The sequence below is a fragment of the Protobothrops mucrosquamatus genome, unplaced genomic scaffold, assembly GCF_001527695.2.
Source record: "Protobothrops mucrosquamatus isolate PMUCROS unplaced genomic scaffold, P.Mucros_1.0 scaffold315, whole genome shotgun sequence".
Classification (NCBI taxonomy): domain Eukaryota; kingdom Metazoa; phylum Chordata; class Lepidosauria; order Squamata; family Viperidae; genus Protobothrops; species Protobothrops mucrosquamatus.
The window spans coordinates 672,052-685,316 of NW_015386655.1; the positions used below are offsets into that span (position 1 = coordinate 672,052).

Here is a 13,265-nt window from a genome sequence, read left to right on the forward strand (position 1 = left end):
TGCAATTTTTCTTATTGGTACTGGTACTACAATGGCTGTGGTATTATTGTAACAATTGCTGTTACTGTCTTAGTTACAGATTTCCTGTCTTTTTCTTGGACAATTTTTAAGTAGCTCAACAACAACGAACCAACCAACAAACAAAAAATCACCATCCCATTTCTGCTTCTATACGCTGCCCCTGTTCATGCATCCAAGCGCGGCATTCTTTAGTTTATTCTCTTGAAACAAGGCAGTGTGAAAATTAAGCCTAGCATTAAAGGTCTCTCTCTCTCTCCCCACCAGGCATGAGCATCAGGGTGAAACCACCATGTCCTGGGAAGGGGTAGGAGATAACCAGGTGAAAGATTGGTCTTCAAGTCACCGCTAAAGCGAAGGAAGGATTGGGTAAGGGGGTGGGGAGGGAAGCACTAGTCAGAGTCAGAGGCAAGGAGGCTCCTCCTCACTGTTTCATACCTGGGTCTGGATGCGGTTGAGGCCACGGAACCACAAGATCTGGCCACGGCGCAGCTCCCGCTCGGCGTGGTCAATTTCCTCCTCATCCTCAGCCATTTCCTCATCTGTGATCTCATCCTTACCAGGACCATGTCCTGCTTCCTTCAGGCATTTAAGGTGGCTGGTAGGGATGGTGGCAATGACCTGCAGTGGGGGGAGTAAATCACCTAGGCTACTTTTCAGTCTTTCCTCTGTAGAAGAAATCTACTGCTCAGTTTCAACATTTTTCAGGAAAAAAAAATAGTAATAGGAATGGACCATGGGGCAACCCTAGACTGTTTAATGAAAACAACAGCTCAATAGGCCATGGATGTGGGAAAAAAACATATTCCATGCTAGGGGTAATTAGGAAGTACTCTAGGTTATACCACATTACAAAAACATACAGTTGTAATATAAAAGTCGTATAATAATTTTAGGTAAATCTATAGGGCAATGGGTGAAAAGGAGCAGCAACAGTTTTATAAATCTGGAGCATCTTATCTATGGACAAATTTGAAATTTAAAACTTTCACTTAAAAAAAAAAGAAGGAAGGTGGGATAGACAAGTATGGGAGGAAAGAGAGAGTCTATAAATGGTGCAGCAAAAATGATTAGGAGAAGTTTTTCTTCTCTCCTGTTTCATATTTTTGGGGCATAATTCTGAAAACAAGTCCTGGAAGGAAACACCAGTACAGATGGAGAAGTAAGGTAGAGCCTATACCAGTGTAAATGAAAATGATTTCCTTACCTGTCCCCAGACGAGTTCCCCGAAGCCCACAAAAAGACACCACAGCCATTGCTCTGCATTCAGTGGAGAACAGCTGAATGGCTTTCCCCCAAACTGCACAATGACGATCTGTGGGATGGGGGTGGGGGGAAGAGAGGGATGGTAAGTTGAGAGCCAACTTTTTAGTACTACAAGAGGCTTGCCTGAACAGGACAGAAGGAAAATCAGGGTCATGTGCAGGACAAAAAACTGATCAGAACAGATCCAGGTTCTGAGGAACCAAATCATCAGGTAAATGTAAGAAAAGGGATTGGAAACAAAGGTCCAAAGGACCAAAATATTATGTGTTGCAGGGCAAGAAGCACCTGAGGTCTGAGGAGGAGACCATAAAGCTCAGCGCAAGTAAAATCTCTGAGACAAACTGTCTAAATACAAATAATCCATGCATCCATCCATGCATCCACCCATCTACCAGCCTCACTAGGTAGACCAGAGCATTTCATGCTCTAGTCTACCTAATGAGGCTGGTAAATGGCTGGATACATGGATGCATGGATAGATGTTAAAGTTACTTTAATAGACATTGGCTGTAATAACAAACTTGCAAGTCTGGTTGTGCTGCCCCTCCTCCCACTTTTTATATTTACTGTGAGTCAGGAAAGCATCTGCCTGATTCTCTTCCCAATGTTATCTTGTTGCTTTGGGCTTAAAAAATGACTCAGTGTCTATTTGTCCAGATAACCATTTGTGCATTATTTCCATGATGATAATCTTTACTCTTTATACTATTCGTGTGTCTACACATAACTTGTATTTTAATATATTTATCTTTTGCCAACTTTGCTTCTCCCTGTCTTCCCTGTCTTTCCTTCCAGTTGTAGTCCTCACTGTCAGGATGCATACTTAGGGCAGTTACTTTGTCTACTTTGTCTATATGTGAAATGTGAAACTACGATCTACTGAAGCATGCATAAACATTCACATTTCATACAGACACAGATCCAGACACAGAAAGATAGACAGACAGAGAGAGAGACACACACCGAAATATTCAGTAGTTCAGCTACTGAACTATTCATTTATAGTTATACATCAGCTTTCCTGACTAGCTACCCTTAAATGTGTTGGGATTAACTAGGATGGGAGCACTGACCATCCTGGCTAAGAATCTGAGAGTTGCCTGCTCAGCACTTCCAGGCTGTGGAAGTCCACAGAAAGAGGAAGTACACGCCTCTTTTGCATCTTTTTCTACATTCATCCATCTTTTCACAACTGGTTGCAGCAAGCTTATACCTGTATGCCAAAGGTGCCCAAAACAATGCTGCAGAAGATGGGGTTGCCAAAAATGCCATCAAAGACATTGCGCTCTCCATGGATTTTGCGGGCATTGATCTCATTGAAGAGCTGCATCATGACAAAGGTGTTAAAGATGATGGTGTAATGCTCCGAGGACGGAGAATGCAGGGGAGCATTGCGGCCATTGTCGATGTCAAATATAACCTCTCCTGCAGGTAAGGAAAGGGAGTAAAGCAATGCATCATGGACCGAGAATGCCCAATCCAACCAGCCAAATTCATCTCTCCACCAAAGTTCCAGTTTGGTCTTGTACTGAATGGACAGGTAAGCTCCCACCCCAGGAAAGGGAGTAAAGCAATGCATCATGGACCGAGAATGCCCAATCCAACCAGCCAAATTCATCTCTCCACCAAAGTTCCAGTTTGGTCTTGTACTGAATGGACAGGTAAACTCCCACCCCAGATTCACTCTTGCTGCTTATCTATCAGCCCCTCATGACAGATGACAAGCTGCCAGCTCAGGCATTCAAATCAATGTGTTGGGATTGGAATCCTAGATCTTCTTGCGGGATGCAAAACTTCTTGTAGGAGGGATCTTACTTACTATAGCATGTAACAAAGGGGGCTTCTCCCTCAACTCCTCTCTTTTCATGGGGAAGAGCTTTGGTTCTCTTGGAAAGGGCAGGCAGTACTCCAGGAGAAAAGGAACGTGTGGGCGTGTGTTATGGTGGATGGGAGAGAAAGAACGAAGCTTTTCCTCCAGCTCTGATTAGAATGGAATTTCCAGTTAACAGTTGAATCTAAAGGAATTTGATTCAAGCACAATCTATTCTTTAGAGAAATGGGGAAAAGGTTAGCTAAGAATTCTGCTAGGTTTAGTTTTAGTGAATTCTCATCATCTCTGGTATCCGTTGTTTCTATACAAGCTCAGTCGCTTAGGGCTTGGAACTTGGAACATTTTTGCATCAACTTTTTAACTTGGAATATCTTTACTGCTTCCTAGTTTAGAGGAGCAGCCTCTTCATCAGAGCTTACCCTTTTCCAGTAGCATTTTCAAAATATGGACTGTGGTTTTAGCAATACTCTGTTTTGATCCCCCCCATCGCTAATTTTGTTAAAGTTTGAAAAGAATTTTTTATTTCTTGCTTTTTACCTCACCAACTAAAGTTTGATTCTATTTATACCTTGTGAAGTTGATCTTTTTTTCCTCAAAAGTGGAGGACAGGTTACCTTGTCTGTATGCCCTAATGCTACAGGACAAACAGGGGGCTCTATGGAATTATTTTTCTCCCCTTTCTTCCCTTTAAATTTGCCCCCCCCAAAAGTAGCACAGGTTGTAAAACTCTCCCTCACATGCCAGGAGTTAGGGATAAGATACCCCTGGAAGAGAGATGTGAATAGCCATAACTACTGAATTCCCCATGATGAGGCAAAACTAGTCCATAGAAATCCAGAAAACTTCTGGGACAGTAAGTGGAGATCTCCAACCTTTTACCCTCTACTCTTCTATAGTTCACTTATAAACTCACCTACAAAGAGGAGAGTGAAGATGATAATGAGCTGGTACACAGCATGGCCCAAAATATTTTTCATCATGGTCCGGGATATGAGGGGTTTGTTGCGTCCATATGGCTTGCGCAGCAACAGGGCCTCAGTTGGGGGCTCGGTGGCAAGGGCCAAGGAAGCAAATGTGTCCATAATGAGGTTCACCCACAGCATCTGTACTGCCTTGAGAGGAGAATCCTTTAGGAGAAATCGAGAAGGAAAATTGTAACATCTCCCGGAAGTGAAGGAAGCATACACTCATCCACCTCCAGGCATACTAAGCATACTCTATCCACCTTAAGACATTATACCAATGAACAAACTTTCTGTTGCTACCAACAATGGGTCAATTCACAAATCCAGGCTTTTTTTAAAAAAACAAAACCCACAGTCAGTACTAGGCTTCTGGTACTTGAGGTGTATTAGGTGAACATCATCAATATATTGATCTATGTATCATCATAAGGGGCAATTCCAGGCAGAAGATCTCAAGAGAGACTGAGACCTTGTGGGAGAGCAGCAATGCTACTCTATGGTAATCAAAATTCAGAAGGTATCTGGTAGCATGTTGGTTAGCTTGTAAGGCAAAAAAGCTGCTGTCAGATTACTTTTGAATTTCAGCCTGTGTCTGTGCTTCAGCTAAGAGCTAAGCTTATGAATAGCTGCCTTGAAATCAAAAGGAGGAGGAGAAGGAATCCATCAAGAATGAAAGGACAAAACAAGACAAGTCTTGCTTTCCTGAATTTACCTGTTGATGGACAGCTCCAAAGACTCGTTCTTGTGCTCCATTATTATTCTTTTATTTTAAACTGGATTGAATTGGATAGTCCTTTAAATAGAAGATGACAGTGAACAGAGTACTGTATTGTACAGTTTGGGATTAACTTGCAAGGTACAATTGACAGGTAGGGAGAAAGTTAACTCCTTTACCTATGATATCTCCTGCCTGTTATTTTCCTCTGGAAATCTCTGCAGTAGCGTTAAAATTAACAAGGAGTTGGGAACCGAGTATCTGCCTTGAACTGAGTCACTCTCACTCTACTCTGGAGATTTGTGAGATACACTGATATCAGAATATAAATCATTGGGCTAGATTAGCCAGAGCTATGACCTGGAGTACAGATTTCAAATGTCTATTGATTCAGTCTGCTTTTCACAGTCTAATTAGGATCTGATATGTAATAATCTGGATTAAAAGAGTGATTCAGTACAACAATAGTGCAAACGAGAATGTCTTTACTTCAATATTTGCAGCATGTTTCTGTCACTGAGTTAATAAGCAGATTCTTTCCCTTTTTATGGGAGAAACAGGAGGATTGGGTGCAATGCCTATCCTTGTTAGCACAATCCTTGTGCTCCTTTCCTTGAGTGGTAGAGCAGAAGGACGAAGGATGCTTGGGGGGGGGGTAGGAGGAGGAAGAAGAAGATAACTACTTAGAAATGTCAATGAAAACTCAATCATTTAGGTATCTAAAAGGAATCATGGCAACTGGACCAAAATTGGTTAATCTAAGACATTTCGCTTCCCATCCAGGAAGCTTCATCAGTCAAAAAAAAAAAAAAAAATAGGCAGAGTTTTTTTTAATTTTTTTTTGACTGATGAAGTTTCTTGGATGGGAAGTGAAACGTCTCAGATTAATCAATTTTGGTCCAGTTGCCATGATTCAACCTTTTAGATGACTACTTAGAGCAGTGGTTGTGAACCTATGGCACAGGTGCCAGAGGCGGCACTCAGAGTCCTCTCTGTGGGCACGCGCGCCGTCGCCCCAGTCCTAGGCCTTCAGCTGGGTTTTATAAAACCTTTTCGCTTTAGGCCTCCGCCACCGTGTGCAAAAAAAAAAAAAGGTTCAATCAATCAGTCAATTTCAACTTCTCGCGGGAAAAAAAAGATCTTGCAAAGTTGGAATTGATTGATTGAACTTTTTAGTCCCACCCAGTCTGCTGTTATCACCGCAGCCACGCCCACCCAATGGGCCACACCCACCCGGCACCCGACGATGCATAAGTGGGTTTTGGGTTGCAGTTTGGGCACTCGGTCTCTAAAAGGTTCGCCATCACTGACTTAGAATGGCAAATGATTGGGAAATGATTGGCAAATGATTGGGAAAAGCAGCCAACACACCCACTATTAATATTGGGGGCTGCTGGAGCTCATTCTGCTAATTCTAATATAGCATAATTTTTTTATCATTTAAAAAATGCTTTACAGTTAGATTAATAGTATACATTAGCAGATGTTCATCTAATTATTTTTACACACACATACAAACACACACATTTTTCTGAAATGAAATGGCAATAAATGCATTTAGTTCAGAGATTAAAGTTATGAGAGGTACTACTAACTGGGAGGTAAGTGGATAATCCAGGATATCTCCTGAGGACACAGTGTATGTATGTATGTATGTATGTATGTATGTATGTATGTATGTATGTATGTATGTATGTGGATATACCATATATATATCTTTGTACAACTACTAAGGCAACAGACAGTTATAGGAATAAAGTGTGCATATGTGTGTAAGGATGTGTATGTGTGGGTGTCTGTGTAACTGTCATCCCCACTCTTGAATCCTTCCATCACCCTAGTTCATTGCTAAAAGAGAAATTGCTAAATTGAGGTGGAATTTGGGGTCAACCTCATTTTCAGTAAAATCTTACACATGACAGATGGAATCTTTCAAAAATCATTTTCTATTCTGTTTAATACATGCCAACGTGTTAAAAACATTCTGAGCTCAGTGCCCTCCAGATGTGTTAGAACTGCATGCTGGCTGGTGCCAGGCTCCTGGCTTCTGATTAAACCCAAATTAATTTCCTTTCCAAGCACGATTCTCACAGTCTCTTTGGCAAGATGTGCTGAGATGAAAGGGACATGGTTGGAAGTATTCAACTATTTCCCAGCGTCCAACCACTTTATATCCCAATAGATTATTATAGAAAAGTCAGTTTGATGTAGTGGTTAACACCCCAGGTTAGACCATAAATTCTAAACCTGCCCTAATTACAAAACTGGCCTGGTGATCTTAGGCTAGTCACATACTCTTGTCTCTTAAGAAGGCGACAAGGACAAGCTACTTGTGAAAATCTTACCAAAAAAACTACAGGGACTTGTCCAGGCAATCACCAGGAGTCAACACTGACTTGAAGGCACGTGCACACACACACACAACACATTTGCACACACACACACACACACACACACACACACACACAATATTATGTAGGAGTCCAAGTTTTAGTTTTGACTGTATTTCCATGAACCAGCAAACAGCCAGATCTTTTCATTAGCAAGGAAGGAATTGCCAGGCGGCTCTTTCTGAAGCCTTCTTCTGAATCTTTATATCTGGGGACAGAATTTTGGGATTTGTCACACACCTGTACAGATACTCAATTGGAGAAAGCTATGACCAGTGGTGGAAATTTAGGAATCAAGTATCTGAAAGAAAAATCTGCTTTACTACCTGTATAGTCATGATAATGTTGGAAGATCTCGTCCAGCTGCCCTCACCATCTGTTTGTTTAAATTTTTTTAAAATTTAAATTTATTAACAAATAACAAATGATAATACAGTGGAGTATATATACATGCAAAATACAAATAGCCTTATTTAATTAAATTATTTAGAATTCTGGACTTGGGTAGTAGACAATCATTATGCCTGTGTTTAAACCAGATGAAATAAAAAAAATCATCTTGTATTTTATCTTCATACATCACTACCATCTTTTTAAGTTGGATTTTCCATTAGAGTGCTTTTCTAGCATCTCTGCCATCATATAGAATTATTCAGATCCTTTCCTGATTTCCAGGATCTTGCTACTATCTGTCTCACTGCAACCAGAAAGAAAACTATTAATTCTTTATATTTCAAAATGTCGCTAGTGAGGTCTATTAAGGATCAAATATGTAGGTAGTTCTCGATTTACGACCATAATTGATCCCAAAATTTCTGTGGCTAAATGAGACATTTGTTAACTGAGTTTAACTGCTTGTTAGAAGATCACAAAAGGTGATCACATGACCCCCCCCACCCGACACTGAAACCGTCATAAATATAAATCAATTGCCAAGCATCTGAATTTTTATCATGGGACCATGGGAATGCTGCAAAGGTTGTAAGTGTGAAAAACATTTTTCAGTGCTGTTGTAACTTAACAAACTGTTGCAAGTCAAGGACTATCTGTATCCTGTTTCTTTACATTTTCTACAACGTATTTTGCCCTTATCATCTGGGATCACCTAGAGGGCAACCTGAAAGAGACTGTGTTGAATTTTTAATTTTCCCAGGCTTTCTTTTCAGTTTTATTTACATGTTGTCATGTTTTATTATTTATTTTAACTAGCTTTTGTAAATTGCCCTGGAAGCTTTATTGAAGGGTAGTATGGAAAGAAAGTGGAATAAATAAAAAAATAAAATAGAGTCAAGCTTCATCACAAGTCTAATCAAAGCAGGGAAAGATGAAGGCATATTTTTTTTACCCTTTTCATCTGTGCTTTAAATTTCATGGGGATTATTTGACTCTACACTGTTGTGTGTTCCTCAATCCAGCATATAATCATTAAATGGACTGACTCAATAACACAAGTTGTGAATAATTGGAGCTGAAGCATGTTTGACTCTAGGTGTAACCTAAACTTAAATAAAGAAATACATCTAAAAAAGAGTGATGCCTGCATGCATATTTCTTAGCTGGAAATGCTTTGCTGACCATTTACTCAAGATTGTCATTTGTAGAAAATAGCAGATTGTGTGGCAATAACCTCCCCTCCACCTAATAATTTCATGTATCTATCACCGATTTTGTGGATTGAACCAAGATCCACTGATCAAGTCTTTGGACGATTTTAAGCTGATTTATCTAACTGCAATGTCCATTGCCTCTGTTTGTCAGACCCTATATGGCCTTTGACATCAGGGAATTTTACCATTGAGCAGTGTTTCTCAACCTTAAGATGGGTTAAGATGGGTGGATTTCAACTCCCAGAATTCCCCCAGCAAGGTTACAATAATGTGTATCACAAAAGACATATGCATTTCCTTTTTAGAGTGGCTTTATAAGTCCCCCACCCTCAGCCAAATATGAGAATGTAGTTTTACAGTGTAAATGAAGACCCAATCATCCAGGCCAAAGGATCTAAAAAAGTTAAATCATGGCAACTCAACCAAAATTTATGAAACTGAGACGTTTCGTTACTCATCCAAATAACTTCTTCAGTCAAAATGGAAAAAAAAGTAGGTTAGGTAGAGAGCCAAAGAGTCATTTGAATGTACCAACTCTTGCCATACCAGCTGCAAGGGTTTCTCCCCCAAATGTGTTGCTGTTCAGTGTATTCTGTTCTCCAAATGATGTTGCACAGAAGAATACTAAAACCTGTTTTCTATCATCTCAGAGGGAAGATTAATGGATTTAAGTTACAGAAAAGCAAATTCCAGTATATAATCATTAAATGGACTGACCCAATAACACAAGTTTGTGAGTAATTGGGCAAATTTAATGAACAATTGGAAACCCTTCTTAGCAGTAAGAGAAGTTCAGTGGTGAAACTAATTACTCAGGGAGGTAATGGGACCTGCACTGGACAGCCCTCATTTGAGAATCTTTTTGTATTCTTGCATGGAGCAGAGTTTTATCATGATTTGATGAGGGATTCTCTCTCCTTCTTTTAATCTCTCTCATCTTTGAATATTCATTTTCTATTCAGTCATCTAAGACACACACTCACATACTTTTCCCCCTGGGATGGGAGAAACAGCTGGAACAGATAATTCCAAACGTCCCATTGTATATTTTTCCAATTTTTAGACCATCTAGGCCTTCATCTTCCATTTACTGCTCCATCTTGCAATGCAGCCCACCTGGGTGATGCAGGCCCCAGTGAAGGCTACGATGACGGCCACCACATTGACAGTGAGCTGGAACTGCAGGAATTTGGAGATGCTGTCATAAACATTGCGACCCCACATCACCGCCTTGACGATGCTGGAGAAATTGTCATCAGTCAGGATGATGTCAGAGGCCTCTTTCGCTACATCAGTGCCTGCTATGCCCTGAGGATGACACGAAAGTAGATAGTTGGTACATTCTTCTTTTTGTAATGGGCAAAAAAAATTCTCTCTTTTTCTCTTAGGACTATAATGATCCCAATAGTTGTGTATTCTAATAGTATTTTCATTGATCTAATTCATCCATTGCTAACTCTATGCAATTAAAACACACATATTTATTTAGGATTATTTATTGATTTACTCTATGGTTGTAGGCTGGAAATTTACATTGTAACAGAACAATATTACTCAAAGCAATAAAGCCAGGAGAGAAATCATAACAGAATCAAACTTCATAACCTAGCATGTTTATCAAAATCTATTATTTTCTTGACAGAGCTCAAACTAGGTGCCTCCTAACAGTAAGGGGAGAAAATGGCAATGTTCCTGGAGATTTCACTAGGCTGATTGTTTAATTAAAAAACTTGCAATCTCTTATTAGGACCAGCCCAAGCATTGGCTAGGTAGGGGGAGAAATTAACTCTGCACACCAGGTCAGGTATAAAGGACAGTTCAATAAAACATGCACAAGTGCCTCAACCTCCATCACTCAACACATGGGTAGGTATTCCTAATAAGTGATCTTGCCAATGTGAACTCCCTTTTATGAGGAGCAGGGACAGGATGATCACAACGTTTAGAGGCCAAAGTCTCTAGAGTCGTGGTAGAGTTTTTAACTTGTTGTTTTGTACATCCAAATCAAGCACTGTCTGCTTAACATCGGCAGAGTTTTTTCTGGGCCAAGATGAGTAAGGTGTGGGTTGAGACTCTGCAGTGTGACATACTATTGGTTGTATGCTCCTTCCATTTGAGAAGGCAGCTAAGTTTGATTGGTCCTATAAAAGATACCTGCTAGAGATTCCCCACAAGTATTCCTGGGTATCCCTGATTCTTCTTCCCACCCGCAAAGCCATTCCTTTTGACATTCTTTTTCTCTCCTCTGATCTCTCTACCGATGTATCCTCTTCCTTAGGAGAAATAAGCACCAGCGCCTGATTTATTTATTGCTTTTCTTTCCCTATGTTATTTAGTAAACACTGTAGGAGGACAACTATATTAGTGTACGGTAACTAAAAGTCAGAAATTTGGTAGCACCTTTTCCAACTAAGAAATTTTATTAAAAAGAATAAGTTTTTGTCAGCTATTTCATCAGAAGTGTGGAGTAGTTAAACAGATGTAGCATTTAAATAGGGGTGAAGCCTCCTTTCCTCCTCCCCCCCAATTTAAATTCTACATCAGTTTAGTTACTCCATCATTCTGATGAAGTGAGCTAGAGTTTATGAAAGTTGATTTTTAAAAATGTGTTAGTTGGAAAAGATACTACCAGAGTTCTCCTGATATATGTTTCTCCAGGAAGTTTCTAAATAGACCTACCCATTAAAGAGAAAAAAGATAGCATTATATTCTACAAGGCTAAGAAAGATAACTAGGTAGTCATCCAGCCAGCCAGGAGAATTTGAATAAGAAGAGAAACAGGACCTTTGATACAAATACACAGGCATGCATACACATACATTTGAATGTCTCAGGAACTGTAGAACCCAGTTCTGTGTTCTAGAGAGTAGCAATTCCAAAATGACTCTGGGTGACTTACAGTTTTAAAAGAATACATAATATAAAAGAAAAACAAGAAAGCCTATACAAAACCACACAAATAACCAAATAAGGCCAGGGGTCCCACTCTAACCCCAGATCTGGGAAGAGAGTCAGGTTGTCAGAAATCTATAGAATATTTAAGGGTGGGACCCATATATATTTCTGGGGTTATGATGTTCCAGAGGACAGGCACCAAAACAGAGAAGGCATGCATTTTAAATCCCACAAGATGACATTTAACTGAAAGAACTGCAATATACCCACTCTGCCCAATTGTACTAAATAGATACAAAGAACCAGGCCCAGTGCCATGAAGAGTCTTATAGGAGATGTGCAGCACCTTGAATTGCACCTAGAAGCCAGCTGGTAATCAATGCAGCTCTTGAGGTAGTGATGACACACAGATGTAATGCACGCATCCATTTCTACCTGCATCACTGCATTTTGGACCAGCCGTAGCTTCTGGATGATGTTCAGGAAAACTGCGTGCATTGCAATAGTTCAATTGCAAGGTGGCCAGGCATGAGTGACCATCTGAAGAGTCTTCTAGTCAAAGAAAAGATGCAGCTCCAGGAGAACCCCCCCTCCCCAAGTTGCACAATAGTCTTGGATGGAGAAGTACAAGCCAAACCAAAATTAAAGATGAAAATAACTCAGACTTAGCCATTCACTCTTGTCAGGGTTGAGTCTGTTCCTCCTTATCCAGAGCCTCCAGACACAGGGCCATTACATTGGCAACTTCAACTGCACCACTCAAGTTAAGATGTACAATTGGGTATCACCGGCATAGTGACAATGCACTGTTATTGGTCAATGATTGAAATAAAGTTCCGAACTGACATCTGATTTCACCAATGGTTTCATGTAGATGTTAAACAGGAGGGCCGAGAGGCTTGAACCTGGAGGCACTCCATAGGTGAGAGCTGCAGATATGACTTCTTCGTTCTTAGCACCAATAGGGAATGGCCATTGAGGAAGGAAGTGAACAGCTAGTGCCTTCCACTCCAAACCTCCACAGCCAGTCTAGAAGAACGCCATGCTTGATGATATTAAAAGCTGCTAAGAGATCAGCATTCACAGCACCTAATAAGTATAGTTACCTCCTATCATATCTACCCCTGCCCATCACAGTTTCAATCATACCACCTTCCCTCTCCTTTCTCCCTCCCCCCAGTTCTCCAATCCCTTTGTTCCAGGTTCATGCCGTTGTCATACCCACCAACTCCCCTCACCCGACTCAAAACAAACTAAAGTAAACTTTAAAACCCACACCCACTGCCAATGCAGTCAGCCTGGTTCCTCCAAACCTTCTTGATCCCCCCACCAGCTGGTCTGTTTCTGATACTCTGCAGCTACACAGCATCTGATTCTCAAGGGATACTTCTACACTAAATTGCCTAGCCCTGCTATATTGTAATGACAGAAATTCTATTTCCCTGAGTATTTATCAAAGTGTTCCTAGTATAAGATAGTTTTGAAAGTTTTCAACAGTTGCCACTAAAACACTTCAGAAATGTTTTTCACCTGAAATGTTTCCATATCACCCTTTCTCCCTAATCAGATATGTTTTGT

General features: G+C 40.4%; 1 protein-coding gene across 10 annotated transcripts in view; it reads right to left on the bottom strand.

The window, feature by feature from the left end:
• Nucleotides 1-13,265, bottom strand: part of ATP2B3 (ATPase plasma membrane Ca2+ transporting 3) — an 80,382-nt gene that overhangs the window by 18,792 nt on the left and 48,325 nt on the right. For all 10 annotated transcript variants that reach the window (XM_015815135.1, XM_015815131.1, XM_015815128.1 and 7 more), the window contains 5 exons: nucleotides 9,909-10,100; nucleotides 4,029-4,242; nucleotides 2,498-2,709; nucleotides 1,226-1,333; nucleotides 457-639 (listed from right to left, as the gene is read on the bottom strand). In XM_015815135.1, the coding sequence (XP_015670621.1) occupies nucleotides 457-639; nucleotides 1,226-1,333; nucleotides 2,498-2,709; nucleotides 4,029-4,242; nucleotides 9,909-10,100 (909 nt within the window). The remainder of the gene's footprint in view (nucleotides 1-456; nucleotides 640-1,225; nucleotides 1,334-2,497; nucleotides 2,710-4,028; nucleotides 4,243-9,908; nucleotides 10,101-13,265) is intronic.